We start from the raw sequence: 26,434 nt of genomic DNA, 5'->3' as shown, positions 1-26,434 counted from the left end.
CTGTCAATAATATGTCTCACTCATGCCACCCAGGGGCTATTACCACAGCGGATATCTGCAACCTGTCGATTATGGCTTGGAGGAAGCCTGACAGCAATGCCACCATGTTGGATAATGCTTTTGTGCTGCCACAGGATGTTGTGTTATGACTCAAACTGTGTGCAATAGGCTGCATGATGCACAACTCCAGTCGCGACATCTATGGCTAGGTCCATCTTTGCTACCACGACACCATGCAGCCTGGTACAGATAGGTTCAACGACATCCCGAATGGACTGCTCAGCATTGGCATCACATTCTTTTCACTGATGAGTGTCGCATATGCCTTCAAACAGACAATCGTCAGAGACGTGTTTGGAGACAAGCCGGTCAGACTGAAAGCCTCAGACACACTGTCCAGTGAGTGCAGCGAGGTGGAGGTTCCATGTTTCTTTTGGGGTGGCATTATGTGGGGCCGATGTACTCCACTGATGGTCATGGAAGGCACTATGATGGCTGTATGATACGTGAATGCCATCCTCTGATCGACAGTGCAACCATATCGACAGCAAAGAGGCGAATCATTTGTCATAATGGACAACAATTCGCGCCCCCATTGCGCACATCTTGCGAGTGACTTCCTTCAGGATAACGAAATTGAGTGACTAGAGTGGCCAGCATGCTCTCCAGACATGAACCCTATTGAACATGCCTGGGATAGATTGAAAAGGGCTGTTTATGGACGACATGACTCACCAACCACTCTGAGCGATCTACCCCGTATCGCCATTGTGGAGTGGAACAATCTGGACCAACAGTACCTTGATGAACTTGTGGATAGTATGCCATGACGAATTCAGATGTGGATCAATGCAAGAGGACGTGCTGCTGGATATTAGAGCTACTGGTGTGTACAGCAATATGGACCACCACCTCTGAAGGTCTCGCTGTATGGTGGTACAACACGCTATGTCTGGTTTTCATGAGCAATAAAAAGGGCAGAAATGATGTTTATGTTGAACTCTATTCCAATTTTCTGTAGAGGTTCCGGAACTCTCGGAACCGAGGATATGCAAAACATTTTTTGATGTGTGTATAACTGAAAGCCGTGATTAAAACTTCAAACTTGTTTGGTACTGAGTGCAATATTCATTCTACTGATTCTTTTATTAAATAAGATACAGTATGTTTCGATATTAAGACAAAGGTTAACAAAATGATTTAATGGCAGAATTATTTGAGGATTTTAAATTGGAGTTGATGAAATTTGACGGTTTTGATTCATTTTGTGTGCTGGATGTATATAAAAATTATTATGTATGTTATATAGAATACATTTATAAAAAAGTAATTAAAAATTTACTTTTATTGAGAAATAATTAATAAATAATTGTAGTTTCAATTTCATTGTATGTTATTGGTTCTTAAAAATAATTTTCCATTATTCTGGTTCCATAAAACAATTAAATGCTGTTGTATTATTAGCATGATTGGTACCCACCCTATCTAAAAATTGCTTTATAATTATGAAAATCTTTACTATCAAACAGGGGTATAAATTTAGCCTCTAACCAGTCTTCACAGGAATAATTAGCCTCCTCTGGAATCCTGTACAGAAATGAGAAAATATCATCACTAATAAATTATTTTCTTCAAATAATGGAAACCAAGTATGTTTAAACCAAGAACCTAAATTAGTTGGCAATGGCTATGATTAATAAACTGAAATAGATCATTCAGTTTTAGATGTGCTTCCAATAGCTGTCACTTATTGGAAGGAATTTTATTAGAGTTTTAATTTTATTTAAACTTTTTCAGTAATCGATTTTTCCAACCACTGGCTTTCGTGAAGAAGTCCCATAAAATATAATAATTTTCCTTTATGATTATTTCTTTAATATATTTCAAAAATGAGGTATTTTTAAGAAGTAAAAGGATTGATTTTAAATTTTTTTCGAAACCTAATAAAAATTATTTCTAATAGCTCACAAGTTTAAATGGTCTAAAAGTCAATGAATTAAAATATATGGCAAAAGAATTAGCACAGGTTATTCTAAATATAGAAAACAACAGCTTATTGATTTTATTAATAATCATAATATTAATGAAGAAATGAATAACAAAACTGAAGTGAAAAATTGTACTGTAAAAGAATCAAAACTTAAAGCAAAACAATTAGGAATTAAACGATATTATAAACCAAAAAAGGAAAAACTTATCACAATAATTAATTTTGTTTTGAAAAATTGTAATTTTAAGGGACGATAACAAATTATTTTCCGCAATACCCGAAACATGTAGAAATAAAGTTGGTATTTGTATTAAAAATACCCATGGGTATGATACAGAATGAACATTTACATCAAAACAAAATTTCAATATAAATCAGATAGGAATCTTATTTCAGGCCAGGATGAATTAATTGTTGATTTTATGAGTGAGTTTCAAGAGAAGTAAGGTTAGAATATTATAAAAATATTACGACAAATTTTATTTGAAGATTTTCTGAGAAGAATATAAGAGAAATAATATTGTTTTTTTGATCAACTATGCGAATACTGTCTGAAAGTTCTATGAGAGAATTTTAAGATAAAATAGTTTCCAATGCAACAACTCATAATAATTCACATAATGACTTCATAAGAAAATTTCATGACAACTTAGATTAGGAAATTATATCAAGTGAAAACAATTATTTAAATTCTTGTAAGAGATTTTCAACATAATTTGAACTGTGATATTATGACAACGTAAATTGACTGAATTTATGCGAGATTTTCAAACCAAATTGAATTGGAGGCTTGTATCATCTACTAAAATACTACCTTAAGATTTTATTACAGAATTCAAGATAAATGAGATTGAAAATATGTATCAAGATATCTTAATTTTACAGGAAATAATGTTAGAGAATTTAGAGATAAAGTAACTGGGATGAAATATCACATTTTAATTCATCTGAAAATCTTGTAACAGAATTACAGATAAAGTAGATTGGTATGATATATCATATAAACATAAATTATCTGAAGATCTTGTTAGAGAATTTAAAGATAAGGAAAACTGGGATCAAATATCAAGGGAAGAAATATTATCTGAACAGTTCATAATAGAATTTCAAGATAAATTAAATAGGGAATAAATTAAAAATACTAAGAATGATCTCAATCATTCAAACAAAAAGTATGTATGGCATGTGAACTAACAGAACGATTTGAAGATAATAGAGTGTTTTATGTATCTAAGTAATGAAAATCACTAATTTGCAGAAACAAAATGTAATCAAATTTTTGGTAAAGAGTGTATTGATGAATGGTTAAAAGAAAAATTGTTTATCGATTCTGTAGAAATGTTATTAAGAAAATATTAATTCAATTTCTCACACCTAGATTTATTATGTCATAAATCAATTCTTCTTGTGTGAAATCACTTAAAATATTAAAATAATTGTGCCAAAAAGGAATTCCTAAAGTTTCTTTCATTCATTGATATAAATTTATTGATTTAAGATTATAATTAGGTCTTAACATTTCTTCATAATTAGGATATCTAGCTTTGATTCTATAAAATTGTTTTTGTAAGTTTTTCATTGTGTTCTAATAACATAATAAGAATTTTGATGATATTGACCAATAATTTTTAAAGAATAAAAGTTTTTCAAATTTTCATAGACTGTTTGAGGAACAACATGAAGCAATATTGTAGTCATTGCCTTGCTTCTTTCGCTTATTATTTCTGAAGCAATATAAACAATTTCTATCAAATTTTTTATTGGTTCTTCCTTTAATTTAATGATTTCTTCATTTTGTATTTATTTTTTCTAGTTGTTCTACACAATAATTTTTATGATTTATCTGATCTTTACAAAAAGATACTACTTCTATTCTAATTTTGAATTCTTCACATTTTCAAATTTAGTGCAAAACTTCTTCATGAACCAAATCTTGTAAAATTTCTGCAAAATATATTTTGGATCTCATAACGAAAGAGTATAGACCAGTTTCGCTGACACATTTTGCCGAATTTTGTATAAGTGGAGAGTCCCTAAATGGGACTACCAAGATGTTCAAATGATTTACAACATGTTTGTTTAACTAATTTGTGAATTGCTTTCCTAGGTGGAACATACCCTAAATGATCAGCAACTTGATTTACATAAAACCACAGATTATTCTTTTCACCAATGATCATAAACACACGTTTATTATTATATGTAAGTTTATTGCTCAACATATCTGTAATCACTACAGTTAAGAGAAAAAATTTTGTTAGATTTTTTATTTTCTAATTTAATTTTTTCAATATAAATGGAACAGGTCAACAACAACCAAAGAAGTCTTGCGTCAAATCTAAATTTTGTAAATACTGTAACACTATGAAGTCAATCAGTAAATTTACTTCACAGTAATATACAGAAGATGGTTATAGAACGTTAAGTAGACAAGGTGTAGATAAATATTGTTGTGACTTGGCAAGACAGCCAAGCCACTATGATTGGTAGCTGAAAGGCACGCGTTTAAGCTCACGCAGGCTGGCATGAGGTCTGGAGCAGTTAAGGTAATTTATAGTATCAAGAAAAGTACGTAGCTTCTGGAATACTTAACTTTAATTCATAATTGGTGAACATTGGTCTGACGGTACATGCATCACAAGATAAATGGCAAATGATAATGGCGCCTTGCTAGGTCGTAGCAAATGACATAGCTGAAGGCTATGCTAACGATCGTCTCGGCAAATGAGAGCGTAATTTGTCAGTGAACTATCTCTAGCAAAGTCGGCTGTAAAACTGGGGCGAGTGCTAGGAAGTCTCTCTAGACCTGCCATGTGGCGGCGCTCGGGCTGCAATCACTGATAGTGGCGACATGCAGGTCTGACGAATACTAGCAGACCGCGGCCGATTTAAAGGCTACCACCTAGGAAGTGTGGTGTCTGGCGGTGACACTACAAATATCCTGTAAAAAATTACAATAGGAAACAAATTCTTTTTGTATGTGGGAGAATATTTCTATATATTATAAAATCATTTACAATGATTTCTGAGTGAAGAACTTCGAAAATATTACTATCATTGAATAATGATGAAAGAACTTGATGCATCTACAAAACATGTTAAGTTTGTCAAGAGATGAAAAATTCAGATTGTTTCTATGTTAATCAATCATACAAAGATAAACATAATAATAAATGTAAAAGGATACTCTAGAATATGTGAAAAATAATAAAAAGCGATTATTTAATTATCTTCTACATAAGAATTCTTAGCCAACGAAATTTTTAATGGTATTTTTTGGAAATCTAATAAGTTTTAATTTCTATAAATAGGAAGGCCAAATGGAGCAATTCACAATCTTTCAACTTTGTGATTATTGTAAAGGAAATATTTTATGAGGTCATAGTAAATTAAATAAAGCTGATCTATTTAGATTTATTAATGGCCAACATCTTATGTGAGGATGAAGTGTTTGGAAATAATTACCCCATTACTAAATTGTAAGTGATGATGACATTTTTCAAAATAATGGATCTTAACCACGAGTAATATTTCCATTTCCTACCAATATCTTTGCAAAAAAAACCCAAATCTAATGATAAAATATTATTTTCATTTTGTAATGATTACTTCGAGAAACCAAGAGACAGGATAACAGTTCATTATTATCTAGTTCGTAATGCATTTGTACACAGATTGCAAACTATAAATATTGATAATAATATACACTCTGTTAAACTTAACCATTTCTTGGCTGCAGTAAAAATTATGAAAATTGTAAAAGAAAATATGAGAATACATCATGGACTGAATGTAACTTTTAAACTTCTTTGTGAGTACCACATGCAGATAAATATAAATACTATGGAATTTCATTTCCAGATAGAAAACTATTGGATTACAAATGGAAGTGAGTTAATTAATAAATTAAGATTGGTAAAATAAATATTTTGTCAAGAATAGGTAATTTCCAACAACATGGATCAGGATGAATATTAAACAGAAAGCAAGGAATTTTAGATATTTTCCACTGAGAGGATCAAGTTATATTGAATTACCAGATAAAATAATAGAAAAGCGTATATTAATGTAAGAAATAAAGATTGAAAAATATTTTCTATGTAGAGAAAATTTCAGAAAGAATTACAAAATATACAAATGTTGGACTAGACCTTGATCAGAAACTTGTAGAATTTGAATTTCCTATAGTACTTAATCATATTACAAACATTAAGAGTAGAATTAATGTATTTATAATATTTATTCACTTGAAGAAAAATATCAAGTGCATCCATTAAAAATTACGAAATGAAGGCTGGAGAAACTCGTAAATCTTCTTTATTTCAAACATGTAGTTAATTCATATTATTGTTACAGAAAATGTCAAATTAGTAAACATGAAGAAACAAAACATAGTAAACATGAAGAAACAAAATTTATTTATGATTTTTGGTTACCCCTTTCCACAGTAAAGAAAAAATTAGATAATCACACAGCAAGTTGTTTAGTTAGGTAACCATTAAAAGTAGAATTGTCAAATGAATGTCAATCTGTTTGTTTTAAAATTATTAACATACACGAAAGTTCCATTTATTATATATGTTGATTTTGAAAATTGACTATTTAATATGGACAACTGTCAACCCAATTCAGAAAATTCATATACAATGAAATATCAAAAACATTAGCGATATGGCTGCTGTTACTATGTATTAAATATGTAAATCAATAATATAAAGGTCATTTTGTTTATAATGAGCTAAATTTTGATATGCATGTACTAAAAAAGAAATTGGAATAATTATTTTGAAACTGAAAAAATTAAACCACTAACTCCTGAAGAGCAATCAAGACATAATAAATTTAAAATTTGCGCTCTATATAAATACCTTTACTTACAGAAAAATAAAAAAGTTTGACATCACGATAATTTAGCTATAAAATTTTGCAATCCTTTACCTAATAAATGTAACTTATAGTTAAAACATCTGAGTTTTCTACTGATTTATTTACATAATTTGTTAGTGTATGATTCACATCTGTTTATGAAAGAACTTGTTTATGATAAAAAAGAAACAGATCTAATACCAAATAATGAGGACAGATCTTTTAGCTTTGGTAAGAGTACAGACAGTTGATTTTGAAGTTTGTTGATACGTTTAAATTCATGGCTTCTTCACTTGACAAGCTTTCATCAAATTAAAGAGATACAATATGAAAAACAGTAGAAAATTTTTTCCATAAAGTTTTACTTAATCTAGTGACCAGGAACAGTGTATATCCAAATGATTACACGGATTCTTGGAAGAAATTTGAAGAGACTCAATTACCAGCAAAAGAAGAATTTTATAATAAGTTAAATCACTGTGAAACAAGTGGTGAAATTGTAAATATGCAAAAATAATTTGGGAAAGATTTTGTATTATAAATCTAGATGAATATCATGTTCTATATCTTAAAATTGATGTACTATTATTGCCTGACATGTTTGAAAATTTTAGAGAAATTTCTATGAAAGAATATTATTTTGATCCATCATCTCAAAATTTTACTACCCACAATTTATCTTGGAATGCAGTGTTGAAAATGACTAAACAATCTTTGATTTATTACATGATTACAATGTGATTTTAATGGTTGAATAGGGAATTAGGGGAGGAATAACACAGTCTTATGTAAGATACATTTAAGGTATATATATATATATATATATATATATATATATATATATATATATATACGAAGGGTACTGATATCAAAATGATATCAAATTGTGTAACATATTTAGGTATAAATAATTTATATGGTTACACTATGAGACAATATTTACCATATTGTCGATTTGAATGTGATGAAAGAATTAATTTTGATTGTGATAAGTAAAGTATCAGATACTCCTAAAAATGGATATCTTTTGAAAGTGGATATAGTATATCCAAAAGACTTACATTCTGTATATAAAGATTTGCCATTAGCTCCTGAAAATGAAATTGTACCAGGAACTAAAGTAAGCAAATTGTTGACTGCTCTGAATGTCAAAATTAATTATATAGTTCACTATAGAAATTTTAAGCACTATCTGTCTGTAGGAATGAAATAAATAAATATGCACAGAGGTTTAAAATTTAAGTTATTAGTTGAAGAGGTATACACGTACCAATACAGAAATAAGAACTAAAGTAAAACATGATTTTGAAAAAGATTTCTACTAATTGATGAATAGTTGTATGCTTGGTAATTCAATGGAAAGTATTAGAGTTTAAATAAAATTAGTATCACATGGAAAAAAGTGTAATAAATTAAGAGCAAAGCCAAACTCTAAAGCAAGAACTACGTTTAATGAAAATCTTGCTGATATTCATATGAATAAAACAAAAATTTCAATAAATGAATCCATTTATGTTGGTATGAGCATACTTGATTTATTAAAACAACTGATGTATGAATTTCACTATAGAATAAGGAAACAGAATTGTGGAAAAAACTTTGAGTTGTGTCATCAAGATGCAGACAATTATGTCTATAATATGCAAACTGAAGATTTTATGAAGATATGAAATCGACGATCGATATATTTGAGACTAGCGATTATCCTGAAAATAATATTTTTGGTATTCAACAAGTGAACAAGAAACTTCTAGGAAAAATGAAAGGTAAACATAGTGGAAAAATAATGGATGAAGTTTGTATGATTGTAAAGTTGGTGATAAAATAGAAAAAACTAAAGAAATTAAGGAATGAACTGTCAAAAATAGAATAAAGTTAGAAGATTGTAAATATTGTTTTCTTCATAATAGAAACCAGTACAGAATAATTAGTATGATTCAAAGTGAAAAACACGAAATATACAAGGTTGAAATAAACAAAGCATTGTGACCTTATGATTACAAAACATATGTTTAGGAGAATAAGGTAGATACATTGCCATACAGGCATTACAAATTATAAAAAAATGTAGTAAAAATTTTTCTATATAAATTGCAACTCTAATCAAGAAGCTCAACAATGTAAGTCTCTCGAAAGAGATTAAAAAATTAAGTGAGCTGTAGGTTAATGTTTTATATAATATTACTGGATGTGAATTTGAGTGGAACTTAAGAATGAATTTTAGATTATTTTACCAGACAGGTATTATAATTTAATTACTGCTTGTAAATTTCAATTAATTGAAAAAGTGGAGATGATACTGAAATATAAAGGAATGTAGAAGTTTAAAAATAGAAATAATGAAGTTTGTGATCTCGAAGTCACTGTTTTTCCTATTCATTTTTATGACCTGTAAATTGACAATACGAAACAGCTGCAGCAGTGTGGTGACTATCTAGAGAAAAAGCATATTAATGAATTTCTTAAAGAAAAGTATCAAAAGATGGATATCATTGTATTTGTAATGTATGTCTGTCTTATTAGCAAAAAATTAAGCTTACATTTGAATGTGGTAAAACTGTAAATAAATCATTAAAATTCAACTGTTTATAAAAATCTTATGGCTGTTTAAGAAGAAAGAATTGGAAAAAATTGGGTAAGGAATAGAACAGTTTTTATTTATTTACTTACCTTCGGCTTTTATAATAAAATACACTAAACTGGAGAGCCAACAAAATTTTAATATTAATTATTCTTCGTGAGAATGAATTTTTTTCTTACATGTGCTTTTATATAAAAATAATAAATTTGTTTTCTTACTTTCACCTTTTGTATGAAAAATAATTATTTTATACTAGGTGAATCCGACACGAAAAATATTCCTTTTCATTAATTTTCTAAGTTATTTTACAATAATAGGTACTTTTAAATGAAATTATGTGAGTTAGACCTAAAATTGTGTATAATAGTAGAACCATTATGTAGCTTATTGGTAACTTGGGTTGGTCCTGGCATGAGCCAGGACTAAGCCAAGTGAGGTAGAACCTACAAAATGGTTCTACTCTCTGTCATTGTAGTATCACAGGGATGTTCCTCAGTTCAATGGATGGCCTGTATGTTGGAGTCACTGTGCCCTGCTGCATGAGTCTCCTGGTGCATTTCTGTGAGTTGGGGACACTACGAGTGTCTTCATTAATGAGTGGCGTGGACAATAGCAGCTCCTTGTGCCGCACGTACATGCTGACCAGACACACTACAGGCTCCCACATGCCAGCTGCAGCTGCAGGTCCTGACAGGCTGGAGGTTGCTGCAGGTCCTGACATTTTGTAAACTACTGCTACTGCTGCAGATCCCAAAATGCTGGAGGTCATGTCAGCTGTGTTACATAGAAGAAGAAGAACCGGTACATGTGGGACAAACAAATGGAGCTGGACACAGAAGAAGCATTAGCAACAGCAAAGACATGTAGTGAGTGCTTACTTTTCCACATCTTCTTAGTCTGCTGGGACGCGCCGGACGATCTTGGTTGCTGTTGCTGTTAACGTTTCATGATTCTTCCACTAGCTGAGACTGTCAGGCTACTGTGCTCACCTTATATCCCTGACATCATGATCACAAGACTGGGTGCATCAGTCTCACCAATTTCCATGAGGATAACACACAAAATGAAGAAAATAAACTACCCTTTGTCCATCCACACCAAAATCTCAGAAAAGACTGTGCGACCTCCACCAACATTTTCGAAGTAGGTGAAGAGAGGGGGAGGAGGAGGGGAGGGATGGGGTGAGATAGAGATGATTTGGATATCTCAGAAAGGGAGTGTTAGGCTAAGCCCAATGGGCTATGGATTTCCCAGAGATGAAGGGGGAGAGTGTCCACCACCTTGAGTAAATTAAAACTGTTCCAGAATCACCCTTATCCCATTACTCTATGATCATGATGTGGGCTACGATAATGGAGTGGCTACAGGAATTGATAAAGTACACAGTTGCGATAAATATATTTATTCTGATCAAAAAAGTAAAAAAACCACTGACAAAAACGAAATCTGATTACAATATCTGTTAACTGGTGATCATATAATGTGTCTGCACGATAATTCCACTTGAACACTGTCATGCGGAATATTCACTGAGGTGACATAAGAGAAACGTTGCCATCAGGACAATGCAGCGAAATGTGGCGTTAATAGGCTGTGGCAGCAGACGGCCAACGCGAGTGCTTTCCCTTATTGGGTGGACAATAGACAACCGAAAACCGTGGGCTGGTCAATTGTCCCGATTTCAACTGGTAAGAGCTGAAGTTAGGGTTCGAGTGCGGCATGAAGCCATGCACCCAAGTTGTCGAGAAGGCTCTGTGCAAGCTGGTCGAGGCTCCATAATGGTTTGGGCTGTATTTACATGAAATGATGGAATTTTCATGGATGAGAATTCATCATGACACTGGGCCACAGATGTTTCCTATTGCTTTGCAAAACATTTTGGACGATTTGAGTAAACAGTCTGGCCATCGAGATCGTCTGACATGATTCCCATTGAACATTTATGGAATGTAATCGAGAGGTCAGATCGTGCACAGAATCCTACAGCGGCACACTTTCGCAATTATGGATGGCTTTAGGTGCAGTGTGGCTGAATATATCTGCAGGGGACTTCTAAATACTTATTTAGACCATGCCACATCGAGTTGCTGCACTACGCTGGCCAAAAGATGGTCTGACACGGTATCAGGAGGTTTCCCACGACTTTTGTCACCTCAGTGCACATGGTTGATTGAAGTAGTGTTAACAAGCAGGTCTCATGTACTTCTACAAACAATTTATATGTGGAAATATAGGACTTGAAGGTCCATTCGGCTTGTAAAGTGCGTTTTGTGCACGTAATCTTACAATTAAATTCTGTTGCAAAGCTAGGATTTTAGAGATTTGTAATTATAGATGAGTGGAACATACATGTATTTTTTATACTTTTTAAGTGATAAATATCAACTCTATTATCTTCCTTGAACATGTTGCACCTATACCACCATCTTTAATCTTGTTTTGTGTGTAAACAAAGCTGATGTTCTGGAACTTAAGTGGTAGATTTTAATAAAAGCACTTTCTTCTTTCATATCTAAAATCATATTGCAGTTTATGTGATACATAGTAATAAAATCAGTTTCTTCTTTCCTTCCTAAAATCATGTTAAACTATGTTTTGAAAGTGATTGTTTCAACATCGGTACTTTCGTTAGACGTTGGTGTTACTTAATACTGGATCATAAAAAATGCAGATTTCAATCGTTTTAGAGAGCCTTGGTCCCATAGTTCTGATGTGCAAATATTTCAAGAATTCGTTTTGTATTAAGGCATGGCAATCGCTTTGGGGCTCATACTGCACAGTTCATAATCCTTTTTAGGCACCTCTTTGATGGACATGTGCATGTTTATCTTTGATGGACATGTGCGTGTTTGTGGTAAATACTATTGTGACACTTGGAAACATTGCGTTTACTGCATTTTTGACTTCGAGAAAACATTATGAGACTTAACGAGCACCAGACCACAATTAACTCTTTAACTGATGTGGATGAGCTAACATGTCATGCTCCACCACTACGCAAGCGCCGAGGATGTGTTTAAACATTGCCCCTATGTTTTCTTTAAGGGCTATTGATGTGTTTTTGCAGATGTTTTGATGCTGAACTAACAGTGTCGCTTTTGACAAGCATAATAGATGTGTAAAGTGATTAGTTTGAGGCTTTTTTGTGTCTTAAGCCAAGCATGGCATTATAGTCGAGCGCTGGACGTTTATGAGTGCATTCGTCGGTCTGTGAAGACAAGCAACAGAACATAAGTCAGCTGTTGATTTTATTTTGAGTGTATGAATGTTTGCAGTAGAGCATTTAAAGTTAAACTCAAACCCTGGCGTTGATGTAGATCAGTTGCCACTATTGTTCTATCATCGTGAATTTTTAACACTTGACATAGTGTGTGCTGAGAGTCTTTTATTAACATTGTATTCTGATCACTTGATAAGTTACCACACCCAAAACGCAATAAATAAAAAGTTTAGCATCGTGAGACTCTTGTTAGTAACATATTAGCATTGCTTATAATTTTCATAAGCTACAGTCCAGAAGCAATTATTGGTTTTTAACTGTTTATGTAGAGTATGTTTTTACGCATTCTCATTCTTCATAGCAAATGCAGTACAGTCTCAAATGAAATTTACTGATCCAACTGATGTGACAGTCCATAATCAGGAATGAAAATATAGTTAACAATTGATTAACCTGGCGCCATTTTACGCAATACAGTTGGACGTTACATGTTTTTTAAAGTATGTGTGTGTTTGGTGCTGTATTTTATTTGTGGAAATACTGCGAATGCAGTTTGTTGCCGAATAATTCAGATGATTTGAATATTTTTCAGCACAGCAAAGATTGTTTGTCTGGGGTTCCGACATCTTGGATATTGATTGGCTGCTTCATTTTAATTGCTCAAAGAAAACCTAGGCAATTATTAACTGGCGATGCGAGGTGGTAAGTCTTATGCAGAAACAGCATCAATTTAGAAGTGAAAGACAAACATGAGAGGATAAACCTAGTAACAATCGGTACTGTAGTTGTAAATGGTCGTAGCTGTGGTCCGAAATAACTAAAGATCGAAGTGCTTATAGAAACCATGAAAGGTCAAAGCGTTACAGGTGTGGAAAGCTGGCTAAAGCGAGAAATAAATTCAGCCGAAATTTCAGAGAGGATGAATTAAATACGATTAGTGATGGAGCGTTTATTACCGTCAGAAGTAGTTTACCTTCTAGTAAAACTGAGGTAGTTCTTGTGAGTTAGTGTCGGTAGAGGCTATACTTGACAACCGTAATAATTTAATAACTGGTTCGTTTTACCGACCCCTGACTCAGATTATATAGTCCAAAGAAAATTTGAGTCTTATTTGCAATAGGTACCGCACTCATACAATTATAGTTGGTGGTGACACAATCTACTCTCGATATCCTGCCAAAAACACATGTTCGAAGTCGGTAGAAGACTTAAAACGTCATGCGAAATATTACTGAGTGCTTTCTCAGCAAATTGTTTCTAACAGGTAGTTCAGGACCACACCCAATGTGTCAATGCTTAGTTTTAGTTTAGTTTCGTTTTAGTTATGTCACTTTCTGTAGATCATTTTCCCGATTATCTTATCGATATGATTTGGAACAAGTCAGATTACAAGATATGTATGCACACATTAATAGTGCTAATATTAATATTACTGAAAATTTTAGATCTACACTTGCAACTACATTTAGAGCTACATTTTTTTTTACCATTTCTGAAACAGAAACTCGTCCATGGACTAGAAGGAGTTGTCCAAAAGAAATGGTTTTAAACTAGATTTAAAACTTGATCTGCTTCCTGCCAGACACTTTATGTTGTTGGGCAAATGATCAAAGATTTTTGTTGCTGAATAAGGTACTCCTTCTGAGCAACTAACAGCTTCAATAACGGATAGGAAAGGTCATTTTTCCCCCTAGCGTTGTACGTATGAACATCACTGTTCTTCATGAATTGAGATGGATTATTTGTAACGAATTTCATTAGCGAATATTGTACTCTGATGGTGCAGTTAAAATACCCTACTCCTAGAAAAGGTGCCTACATGATGTCCTTGGGTGAACACCACTAATTATTCTCACTGCTCTCTTTTGTGCAATCAATACTTTATGTCTAAGTGCAGAGTTACCCCAGAAAACTATTCCATAAGACATTACTGAGTGGAAATTTGTAAGGTCGTTAGAAGGCTGATCTATTTATTATCAAGACTAGCGATCATACAAAGAGCAAAAGAAGCTGAACTTAGTTGTTTGAGAATCTCACTAATATTCTTCTTCCAGTTCAAGTAGACATCAATGTGAACACCCAAAAATTTGGACAAATCTACCCTGTTAACTGAGCCCTGTTCATATGCTACATCAATTGTCAGTATGATTCTATTCGGTGTACAGAACTGGATATAGTGAGTTTTTTAAACTTAAATGAGACTCCATTTTCTGAGAAACACTTAATAATTGTTTGAAAGACATTCTTAAAAATATCTTCAGCTGCTTTTTCTGGAATAGGATTTATTATAACACTCATGTCATCTGCAAAAAGTACTAGTTCAGCTTGCTGAACCTTAAGTGCGACGTCATTCACATGAATAAGGAACAGCAGAGGACCTAAAATTGAACCCTGTGGGACTTCCCAGTCACTAAAATTTACCACCTCCCAACATCATTTGTGCTATTCAACACAACTTGTTGCTTTGTGTTCATTAAGTATGATTCAAACCAGCTGTGTGTTTAGCCTTCAATTCCATAAAACCTGAGTTTTTCTAAGAGTGTGACATGATCCACACAGTCGAATACATTGGAGAGATTACAAAAAATACCAACTAGCGAAAATTTGTTATTTAGGGCTTGTACTATTTGAAGCATGAATGTGTAGGTAGCATTCTCAGTCAAGTATCCCTTCCAGATTCCAAACTGTGACATGCTGAGTAAATTAAAAGTGAGACTACTCTTGAATACATAACTTTTTCGAATATTTTAGAAAATGAAGTCAGCAATGAAATTGGTCTATAGTTATTTATGTCACTCTTGTCCCCTTTCTTATGAAGAGGTTTGACAATTGTGTATTTCAATCTGTCTGGAAAAATTCCCTGTGCCAGCAAAGCATTACATATATCGCTAAGGACTCCACTTATTAAATTAGAACAACACTTTAAAAGACTGTTAGAGACTCTATCAACACCACATGAGCTCTTGTTTTTCAGTATATTTATACTTCCCTTATTTTCAGTGGGGTATGCTGATGTTATTTCTAAAGGCCGAAAGTCCTGGGAATGATATTTTTAACATTTTTTCTTGCTTCTTCAGCTGAACCCTTTAACCCTATTTTTGCTGCTACATTCAGAAAGTGATTGTTAAAAATACTTGCAACTTGTGAATTATCACTCACAACATTATCATTTAGCTTTATTGCTATGGTATGCTGTGAACTGTCAGGCTGCGCCATCTCCCATTTCACAAAATTTCATATACTTTTAATCTTATTATCTGCGTTATTAATTTCTGTCAGAACACATAAGCTTCTCGACCTCTTAATGACTTTCCTTAGAATAGTACAGTATCTTTTGTAGTAAGCAAGTAACATCGGATCCTGACTTATTGTGGCCTGTACATATATTTCCCTCTTCCTCTTACACGATACCTTAATTCCCATAGTAATCCATGGCTTACTTGACTTTGTAATGGCATTTTTGGATAACGTTTCAGGGAAGCAACTCTCAAGTATTGAGAGAAATTTACGGTGGAATAAATTGAATTTGGCATCAGCATCATTTTCTGTGTATACTTCAAACCATTAAAGGTCTGTATCCTGTGCGCATTAATAAGCCTCCCCACCTTTTATGAACTTGCCTAAATACTGTAAGGTGCTATATGTGTTATTTCAATTAACTGTGCATCATGATCAGATAGCCCATTCACAACTGAGTGCACATTAATTGTTTCTGCCTGAGCACTGTCAGTGAAAATGTTATCGATACGAAGACCTACTATCCTGCTGCACACCAGTTGGAAAATTTACAACTGTTTGTCCTTCTACAGCGTTTTGAAACTGGAATTATAGACACTCTGTGGGCGTAATGTAGATGCAGATGTCACAATAATCCCTCCCAAATAACAAGAGAAGTCAAGAGTGACAAAAACAATTTTCACTTAATATGTAGTTGCTTGTTTTGGACAACCTGTTTTTTTTATCTCAGAGACGAATTTTAAAAAGAAATTGCATACATGGTGAAGGGGATTAACTTCATATTTTCTTTGTTCACTTTAGGTGAGTCTCGCTGGAATCACGTGACTGGATTAAGACTAATATGGATACATCTGAATGCAATTTAGTATAATTATAGGAGCTGAAGAAATGAATTATAATTCGTGCCAAAGCTGGGACGAACCCAGGACTCCTGCTTATCAGGCAGATGTGTTAACCACTACACCACCATGGCACTGTGGCTAAAACAACTACCAGTGCTTTCCCTAACACCAGGTTCAGTTCATGCCTTCAGCCTATTTCCCCCTTCTTAAATCGTCAGTGTTGTCGAGGTTCTCTGACATTGGCATAGCACCCCAGCTTTGTATGTAATGAGGAAATCTTGCCTATACCTCAGGTATTGATCTGAATTAATCTGAAGGCATGAATTGAAGTTTGTGTTAGAGAGGGTATTGAACTAGAGTAGTCCATGCAGTTGTTTTAGCTGCAGTGGTTAGCACACATGCCTAATAAAGTACATATCTAGGTTCAAGTCCTGGCTTTAGCAGAAATTTTAAATCATTTCTGCAGCTAGGTTGAGACTCATATCTCTCCAGAATAATATAATTCCATATGAACATTTTAATATATTTCTCTGCGTCGTTCATTCGTCTGTTAACAGTCAGTTTGTAACTGTGTACACAAACATGTGATTTATTCATCACACAGAAACCGATTCAGTCTCCATCATAATGAAAAGAACTGGAGAAGTGAAGTTCAGTAAATATTCTAACAACATTATCTAATTATAACGAAAACCTTTATTGTGACTTCAGCAGTTCATTTCTCAAACATTCTTACATTGTGAACCCATTGGAACTGATAGCGATCATTTATTTAATGTTGCTTCATCCAGTAACTGTGTATTCCCTATGATAAAGAGACACGAAGATGACATGATTATTAATTCTGTTTGTTCCAGCTACAGAAAATCAAGAAATTCTTCGGTGGACTGAGGTGACTATTATCCCCAATTCGATATGCCAAATGTACTATGAAGAGAATCGCATTACATCCAAAATACTGTGTGCCACAAACAATTACGCTGGATTTTGCCATGTGAGTAGAAAGTGTATTGATCACTTACTCCTTAGCAACTGCTTATTCTCCGGCTTTTCAAACTCTGTATTAGTTATGAAAACATACATTCTTTTTACAATGCAACCTTGTAGTTAGTTAATATTCTAACAATTCATTTTATAGAATTAAGAAGATATCCTGGTAAAAAATGAAACTTGTTCCCAGAAATATCACTTGGTCTCAAATTTCTGCATTTTGCTAAATATACGTATGATGCTACAACTCGATCTATCCAACAGTGAGAAATTTTATTTTGCATGGTTTTTTGAAGGTCTTATGTATTACAGTAAATTTAGTTGAACGTGCTTGAAAAATTGAAGACTGCTTTGTGTAACCCTTTTTGGATATCTTTTACAGTGACCCTAAAATTAGTTTTTAAAGTTCTGTATCTTTTTGTTGAAATAGTCAAAACATTTGCATATCAATATTTTCGTTTCTGATTTTTTTTTAATTGTGCTCAAGACCGTTAGCAGTTATGGTAAGAGGTTTTTTAAAAGTTTCATCCAGTTTGGGGAATAAGGAAAAATTACGTTTGAATGTTCGATTTAAAAAATCAGAGATAATGCTGTTGAAGTTACACAACAGGAACACTCCCCAGTTCTTGATTAAAACACACCTGGGCTGTAAGTTGTTCTTTCTGCTCTCGTCTGAGCTTCCTCGGCTTGTATGACCGTCAATCTGGATGCAAATTCGGTCGTCTGCAACTTTGCTCCTTCGTGTCGTTATTGCTAACAGGGAGGGGTTTTTCTGTTTGTGTTGCTTCTGCCAGACAGCACCATTCATTGAACTGTGAAACAGCTTCTGTCACCGCTTGTTCTACTTTCGTTTTGGATACAAATGCGTCCTTTGACTACTTTAATCAAAGTATACTATGCAGACACTCACTTGCATTCTGTGTCTTTCGAGCAGTACATCGGGAGAGAATTGTATCACAATGCGCCTCTGATAAACAGAGCGGTATGGATAGCGGTTTTATGTGGTTCTGCTTGTTCTCTTTTGGCAAGGGCACGATTAAAGAAATACCAAGAATTCTCGCCTTTTGGACACTTCATGTGTTGCGGCTTCTCGTCAATGGTCATCCAGCGGTACACTGTTGCATAGATTGCACTCTTCATTGCTGTAGTATTTGGAGCATTGTCAGCAATGGCTCTTCTATAGTAATGAGTCAGCTTTACAATTGTTTCGTCTTTCAAACTTTTGTGTGCTTTCCCACCGAGATTCATGTTTTGTGCCCGACTTCCTTCACCATATTTCTCAATACTGTCTGAGTTATTTCGCAATGTGATACACATGGCCTTGCTTAACAATTCCTGTATTCCCATAGCCATTCAGTTGAAGTAATTATAAGTTTATCTACACTTCTCTTTCGAATTTCACACAACCCTTTGGCGTTGTAACAGTGAATATACTGAAGAATATATTGAAGCAAAAATATTTTTTTACCAAAATTCAGTATCATGTTACCACACTAACCCGTCAACAGAATTTTCTACTGGTATCAAAGTCAGGTAAGTCTGCTGGCATTCAGGGACTTACAGAGGTCCTGGGGAGATCGGCGCCCACTAACGGTGCAGGCACAAAGGTAGGGCGAAATCTGACCACAAAGCAAACAAAAAATGCTGTTTGTAAATTAACTGAGAGTGTCACTTGAGTTCTGGTCCCCCACCTGTTCCAACCTCCTAAGGAGGTGCTAGTGATTTCCAATGACAAAGCTTCCAGTTTGCGTACTGTGACGGTTTTTATTTGTTTAAGCTGGCAGGATTATGACCATGAGGCCTTATTTTACATCTAACCAGGCTTTCTACATATTTCACATTACATATACGTACATTGATCAGCCAGAACATTATGACCGCCATCCTAATGTCTATATAAATCCATTCAAGCGGTAGCAGCGTTATCTGGCGAGGAATTACTGCACACACATGTGGGTGTAGATCAGTGAACATGCTGTCCGTGTGTAGAATGGGGAATGGTGCGCAATCTGTGTGAATTTGACAGAGTTACGAGCACGAGCTTTACGAAAACTGCACGATTTGTCGGGTGTTCGAGAAGTGCTGTGTGAGCGTCTTCAACACGTGGTGGAACTAAGCTGAAACAATGTCTAGATGTCGAGGGATTGGGCGTCCATCCCTCATTAGAGATCTCGGACATCGTAGGCTGGATGGACTGGTAAAACAGGACTGTGGCGGAACTAACACCAGACTTTAAGGTTGGGCAGAGTACAAGTGTGTCTGAACACACAGTGGGCCAAAGACTCCTAATGATGGGCCTCTGCAGCCGACGACCTGTACACGTTCCACGACATCGGCAACTATTACTGAAACGGACACATGACCGTCACCACTGAATAGTGGCGCAGCCGTAGAGCATTGCACGGTCTGATGTTATTCATCGTGCCGATGGGCGGCTACCCCTGCCGGAGGTTTGAGTGCTTCATCGAGCATGGGTGTGTGTGCTGTCTTTAGTATAAGTTAGTTTAAGTCAGATTAAGTAGTTTGTCAGCCTATAGACCGATGACCTCAGCAGTATGGTTGTGTTTTCTGGTTTTACTACGCATGCCATGTTGAAATGCATCACAACAGTAGAGATTCAGTAGGACGAGTAATTGCAGGAGTTCACGTTTCAAATGCCGTGGAAATATGTTCCGAAACCATTTCAGGGAATAAAGACCAGTGTAAGTTTCCTGGGACATTGTGACATTATTCTCGGCACAGTTGACCAATGTTATGAGTTTGAACAACAGAAGGGAAAAAACTTACATGTTTTTTGTACCGAGGATAAGCTTTTTCAGAAGCTACTGACCTATTTTCCTCAGTTCCTCATTTATTAAACTTAATAAACCACTGGTTCAGAATTTCCTCACAATTTTATCTGCATAACATGTTAGTGAGGTGACACTATAATTCCGGTGTGTTTTGCCAAAAGAAGCAAATTTCAACATTTCAACCAGAGGGATGAGTATGTTTACTCAAAATTCACCATTCACGACGGTTCTTTGAAAGTTACAAATGGTTAAAAAGACAAGCGAAATGAAATATTTGCATTTTCAGCGGAATTATTTTTTTAGATACTAACCAAAGCAGAAGTGACAGATACTTTAGAATGGTCACCAAGTATGTGTGGGTGTGGAGAGGCTCCACTTAATATTCGTAAAAAATGTGAGCTTCAGCCTGCCCGTACCCCCCACCACTGCCACTCTCCCCATGTGTCCCCTGCTGATCGTGCCCCTACTGGCCACATTGTTTTGTGTGGACTCTGCAAGCTCCGAACAAGTAGCCCAACAACATGGTGTGAGTCAAAGTACGATTATGTGTATCCTGCATGAGAAACCTTGCTGTCCCTGTCATCTGGAATCCTATGGAGACCACTCTGAATAACTATAGTGACGTGTTGATGCGATGCAGCTCTCTGCTGTATTAGGGGACGATTCGTTGTCGTCAGGTGCACACCATCCAGTTCCTGACACATGTTCATAGGAATGCGTCCCTGGAGTTTGTCAGTTTTATTAATGTTCACCCCTACATACAACTCTGTGGCAAAGAAGCATATTTTAAGCCATTCCTAAGATCGAAAACTCGCAATCGCCTAGCGATTAACAGCCAGTTAGGACATTACCTTTTTGTTTCCATAGCACTGGAATATATTTTTCAGGAGTACACCACTGAACGCTTGCGCAATTTCAACCTGTATGACAAATATTAGGCTGGGATTTGTAAACACAGTACCACAAACACTACACTAGTTAAGGTAACTGACGACCTGAAATATGAAATCGACAACTGTGAGAAAACAATAGTGATACTATTAGACTTAAGCAGAGCTTTTATTACTGCCAACTATGCTGTAGTAGTCAGAAAACGACAGCTGAGTTTCTCAGGTATTGGTCTGGGGTGGTTTGGATGCCACTTGAGAAAGAGACAGCAGTGAGTTATCTGTGGGAATGGAAAACCCTCCTGGAAACGATTTCTCAGGAGTACCACAGGGATCAGTCTTGGGCCGACTTTTCCTTGCATGTCAATGACATTTGGTTTGTTTTGTCCTTCTGTAAATGTCATATCTATGCAAACGACTTCCAACTTTACTCAGCTGCCAGACCTGAGGATACAAATATTTGCAATCATTCAGATGAATGATGATCTCTCTTCTCTGATAATATGGGCGAAGAACCTGGAGTTTAAAAGAAATGAAAAAAATGTCACAAGTAATCTTAGTGTCGCATTAGACATTAATAAGTCAAAATTTCGCGAAGAATTGCTTCCTATACAACTCGACAGCGTTCAATAGCATACCACAGAGTAGTGAATAACTTGGGTGCAACACATAGGGATTGAAAGGGGCAGAGAAGAAGCTATTCAGTTCATCAACTGTGACGTGAGAAACAGTTTCTGAGTTTGCCTTGCCGACACCCAAGCTAGCAAGACTCTTACCTTGAAGAGAGCGGTCTATTGACACACAGAGTGTTAAAATAAATCCATCCAACTTCGGTTACACGATAAATCAGTCAAATACAGTGGCCATAAATTCAACTAAATACCTAGGAATAACAATTATGAACAGCTTAAATTGGAAGAAATACACAGAAACTGTTGTGGGGAAGGCGAACAAATACTGGGTTTTATTGGCAGAACACTTAAGGTGCAACATATCCAAGGAAGGGACTGCCTTAACTATGCTTGTCCGTCCTCTTTTGGCATACTGCTGGGCGGTCTGGGCTCCTTACCAGACAGGATTCATGGAGAACATCGAGAAAGATCAAAGTAGGGCAACACGTTTTGTAATATCGAGAAATAGGGGAGAGGGTGTCATGGACACTATGCAGCATTTGGTGTGGACGTAATTAAAACAAAGGGGTATCTTCTCACGAAATTCTCCTCCAAATCCAAAAAAATTTTTTTTGACGCAGACATACTTAAGGAGACACAATCATCATAATAAAATAAGGGAAATCAGAGCTCTCACGGAAAGATATAGGTGTTGACTTAATCCACGCGCTTTTATAGAGTAGAGTAACAGAAAATCACTGTGAAGGTAGTTCGATGAACCCTCTGCTAGGCATTTAAGTGTGATTTGCGGTGTAGCCATCTAGATGAAGATGAAGATGTAGGATCTTCCACAGAGTCGTCGATATAGTATCGCTGCACTGATTTGCCCTGCGCCGTACATTTCTGCATTCTCTGTAAAGCTCAAATGTCGGATTTGGCTTCAAACCTTTAAAGATATCATCCCTATTTCTCACCATCTGAATTAATTCAGTTGTCTATCAGGTAGCAGTGTGGCATCCGTACCAGATAAGGTTGATAGAAGATATAGAGAAGATCCAATGGAGAGCAGCGCGCTTCGTTACAGGATCATTTAGTAATCGCGAAAGCGTTACGGAGATGATAGATAAACTCCAGTGGACGACTCTGCAGGAGAGACTCTCAGTAGTCCGGTACGGGCTTTTGTCAAAGTTTCGAGAACATACCTTCACCGAAGAGTCAAGCAGTATATTGCTCCCTCCTACGTATATCTTGCGAAGAGACCATTAGGATAAAATCAGAGAGATTAGAGCCCACACAGAGGCATACCGACAATCCTTCTTTCCACGAACAATACGAGACTGGAACAGAAAGGAGAACCGATAGAGGTACTCAAGGTACCCTCCGCCACACACCGTCAGGTGGCTTGCGGAGTATGGATGTAGATGTCGATGTAGATGAGTTCTCTTTGTTAATCGTTTCCGTTAGGTTACACCTATAAGATGTCACAGTGTACAGTACAGTGTATTGGTTGTAATGGAAGAATTTTCGTATAGTTACAACTAAACACCTTCTGGGTATGGGGTCGAAACACTGCAACAATACTACAGAGGAGATAGCACAAGTAATTTATGTAAAACATTTTAAACTCCTTCCATCCGGACCTCCATCATGCATAAACCACACGTTTCTTCTTCTTCTTTATAACTGTCTGTTATATCACCACAACACTCTCAAATTTATGAGGCTTGTATCTTCTACACACCAATAAGGAGTGCTAACCTCCTCACATGCATGCATCTAGAGAGATCGAGCATGACGCAGCACTCATGGTTACATCTGGAGACTGAAGGCGCAGCTCGTTTCGAAATACAGGGCTGAGTGCTGCTATGGACACGTCTCATTCGTTGGGGTGGTAATAATCAAAGGTGTTGGCGAGATCTTTCAATCTCTGACCTTATCCTACAATGTGAGAATACTTTGTGACTCCCATCCACAAAGTGGGAGATAGCAAATCGAAATAAAATCTTACCGAATCTATAAAGTGCTTCGGTTTTGCACCGCCTCTTTGCCGATGGCTATTTCCTACACTAAGAAACAATATTTGTGTCATGTGACGTAGGCAGAGTAACAGGGTTCGTGATATGTCTGCATGTGTATGACACTCGTAAAGTCATGGGCTGGGTGGTTTATCAATGGTTCAGAAACTGAGAAACACGCTGCAATGTCACGAGATGATACGTTATGTTGAATTGAGAACTCGTCGAGAATGGCGGTTTGGACCTCGAGTAATTGGGTAAAATTCGTTGAAGTTTTGGAAAACCTGATAAAATTATGAAACTTGGAAAATATGTAAAATTGTTGAAACTACGACAAAAATGTGAAGGGATGAGGGTACTTCCATGGTCTTCTGGGAGTATGAAAATCATTCCATTCCTCCACTGGTCGGACTGACAACTGACTGGTCTATTGGTTTAAGTCCTGCAGAATACCCCTTTTCCACATCTGGTTATACATTGCAAGTCTATAGATCGAGTGTCCAATGATTTGGAGGTCAGAATGACCACCAGTTAGAACAACTAAAACAGCCATCATATAGCTTCTTGCAGTGTGCACCACCAATATGAGGAATCCATGCTCTTGGTATCTCCGAAAACGAAACATCGTGACGTCTGCTACTTCGTCACTGTGGAAGATGAAACTGAAAGGTCATAACCTTCAGACAGCTGTTTCGAAACGCTCCACAATGCCGCTAACTCTTCTAGCTTCCAAATGCTGCGATGGCTTCCACTTTTCTGTTAATAAGAAACACGTCCTCTGTCTCTTATTTCAACCACTCTGTGTGCTGCTAAGCATTTAAGCTTACACCATGCAATGTCCAACTTTCTATGAGAGCCAATGTAACGGAACGTGTTAATGTGGGTTTAGCACCTGACACATATCACAAATTCATGGTAGATGTATGGCTGTGTATGAAGCTGTAGTCATATACTTCTTCGATGTTTTACAGCAGACAACAACGGATCAGTCTGCTTATGCTTAAGAAACAACAACACAAGAACCCTCTATTGTGACTAACGGTCTGTGGGATATGGTGTTCCTCCAGTACAGGCGACAGTAACGGAGAGACGGAGGGGGGGAGGGGGAGAGAGAAAGACACTGTCCGGTCAGTGAAGACTCCTACACTTTTACGCTATCGTATTTCTAGCGCGGTAATCATAAGAATACGATATTGGAGACTAGGACATATAAAGAGGGATGTTTACTAACAGTCATCGATGTCGATGAGTTGTAAGTGTTATGCTTTTGAATTTCTTTGGGCAGTCTGTGTACACTGTGCATTGCTGTGAATTACATCCTCTAAGTTAGTGTGCCATTTTTCTCGTTGTGATAGCTGTGTACCTAGTCAGTGACGGATGGATGCCTAGACAGCCTTCTATCTGTGGAACAGTGCTCTCGAAATGTGATGGGATTTTGAGAGAATTTTATATATGTGATAGGGACGTGAGGTGATAGTGTTTCGCTACTGTTGTGCCTATAAATGATAATCACGCCACTGGTCGGGAATGTTATGCTGCTGGAGTGTGAAGTTAGTGTAGTTAGTGCTGCGACATTTCACCAAGAGTGTGTGGGTAGTGATCAGACTACTATTCCTGTAAAAATTTACGTATGTGTAGGTGAAAAGATGGGGGCGGGGTACATTTTACGCGGGGAATTGTGATTTCAACACATTTATAAGTAAGGGGTGACAGATTCGTTTCGTAAACAGCTGCACAATATAGCAACGGAAGGGTTCAACTGGATCTGCTATAGTATACCTGTACAAACAGGGCAGGCAGTATGGCTGTAACATCACGGATGCGCAGAAAGTGCTCTCATCAGCTCATCTAAGCACATTCTCACATGTCCTTTGTCGCACTATCGACTGTGATGTTTATCACTGTACACAAATCCACATCGGTGATGACGTCCAACCCTTTCTTCCATGATTATCACATAGTGTGGGACGCCTGTGCTTTGAGAGAGTCTTGGCAGGATGCAACACCTAGAGAAGAGCTGGCTGAAAATACCTGGAATCTGTTCTCGAATCTGATTGGCTGGAAGGCAAAAACATCAAACAATCTCCTAGAGCTGAGGAGAATCGAGACACGTTACTTGTGTGAGTGGCGGCATACAAAAAATTTTCCGGACACTGTGCACATATAAACGATAATTGCGCTGCTAGTCTGAAATACGTATCTGCTGGAGTGTGAAGTTACTGTGGTCAGTGTTCTGACATGTGCAAAAAAATGATGTCAATGGGGCTTTGACCGTTCATACGGGAGGTATAGACTTGATGCCGTAAATTGCAATTTCAGCGTAGTGATAGCATAAGGGGTATGATACATTTTACATGGAAAATTATGTTCAGTCACAAGGAGGATACAGATATACGTGTGACA

At 36.0% G+C, this 26,434-nt stretch overlaps 1 protein-coding gene and 1 non-coding gene across 2 annotated transcripts in view; one reads left to right on the top strand and one right to left on the bottom strand.

The window, feature by feature from the left end:
• Nucleotides 1-26,434, top strand: part of LOC124554140 (chymotrypsinogen B-like) — a 190,098-nt gene that overhangs the window by 145,751 nt on the left and 17,913 nt on the right. Inside the window, exon 4 of the mRNA XM_047128205.1 lies at nucleotides 17,594-17,730. Within this exon, the coding sequence (XP_046984161.1) occupies nucleotides 17,594-17,730 (137 nt within the window). The remainder of the gene's footprint in view (nucleotides 1-17,593; nucleotides 17,731-26,434) is intronic.
• Trnai-gau lies at nucleotides 16,798-16,867 on the bottom strand. Its single transcript has one exon. It is a non-coding gene; the product is annotated as a tRNA-Ile (tRNA).

Source organism: Schistocerca americana, chromosome 11 (assembly GCF_021461395.2).
Source record: "Schistocerca americana isolate TAMUIC-IGC-003095 chromosome 11, iqSchAmer2.1, whole genome shotgun sequence".
Taxonomy (NCBI): Eukaryota; Metazoa; Arthropoda; class Insecta; order Orthoptera; family Acrididae; genus Schistocerca; species Schistocerca americana.
This window is presented reverse-complemented; position numbering and strand designations above follow the sequence as displayed.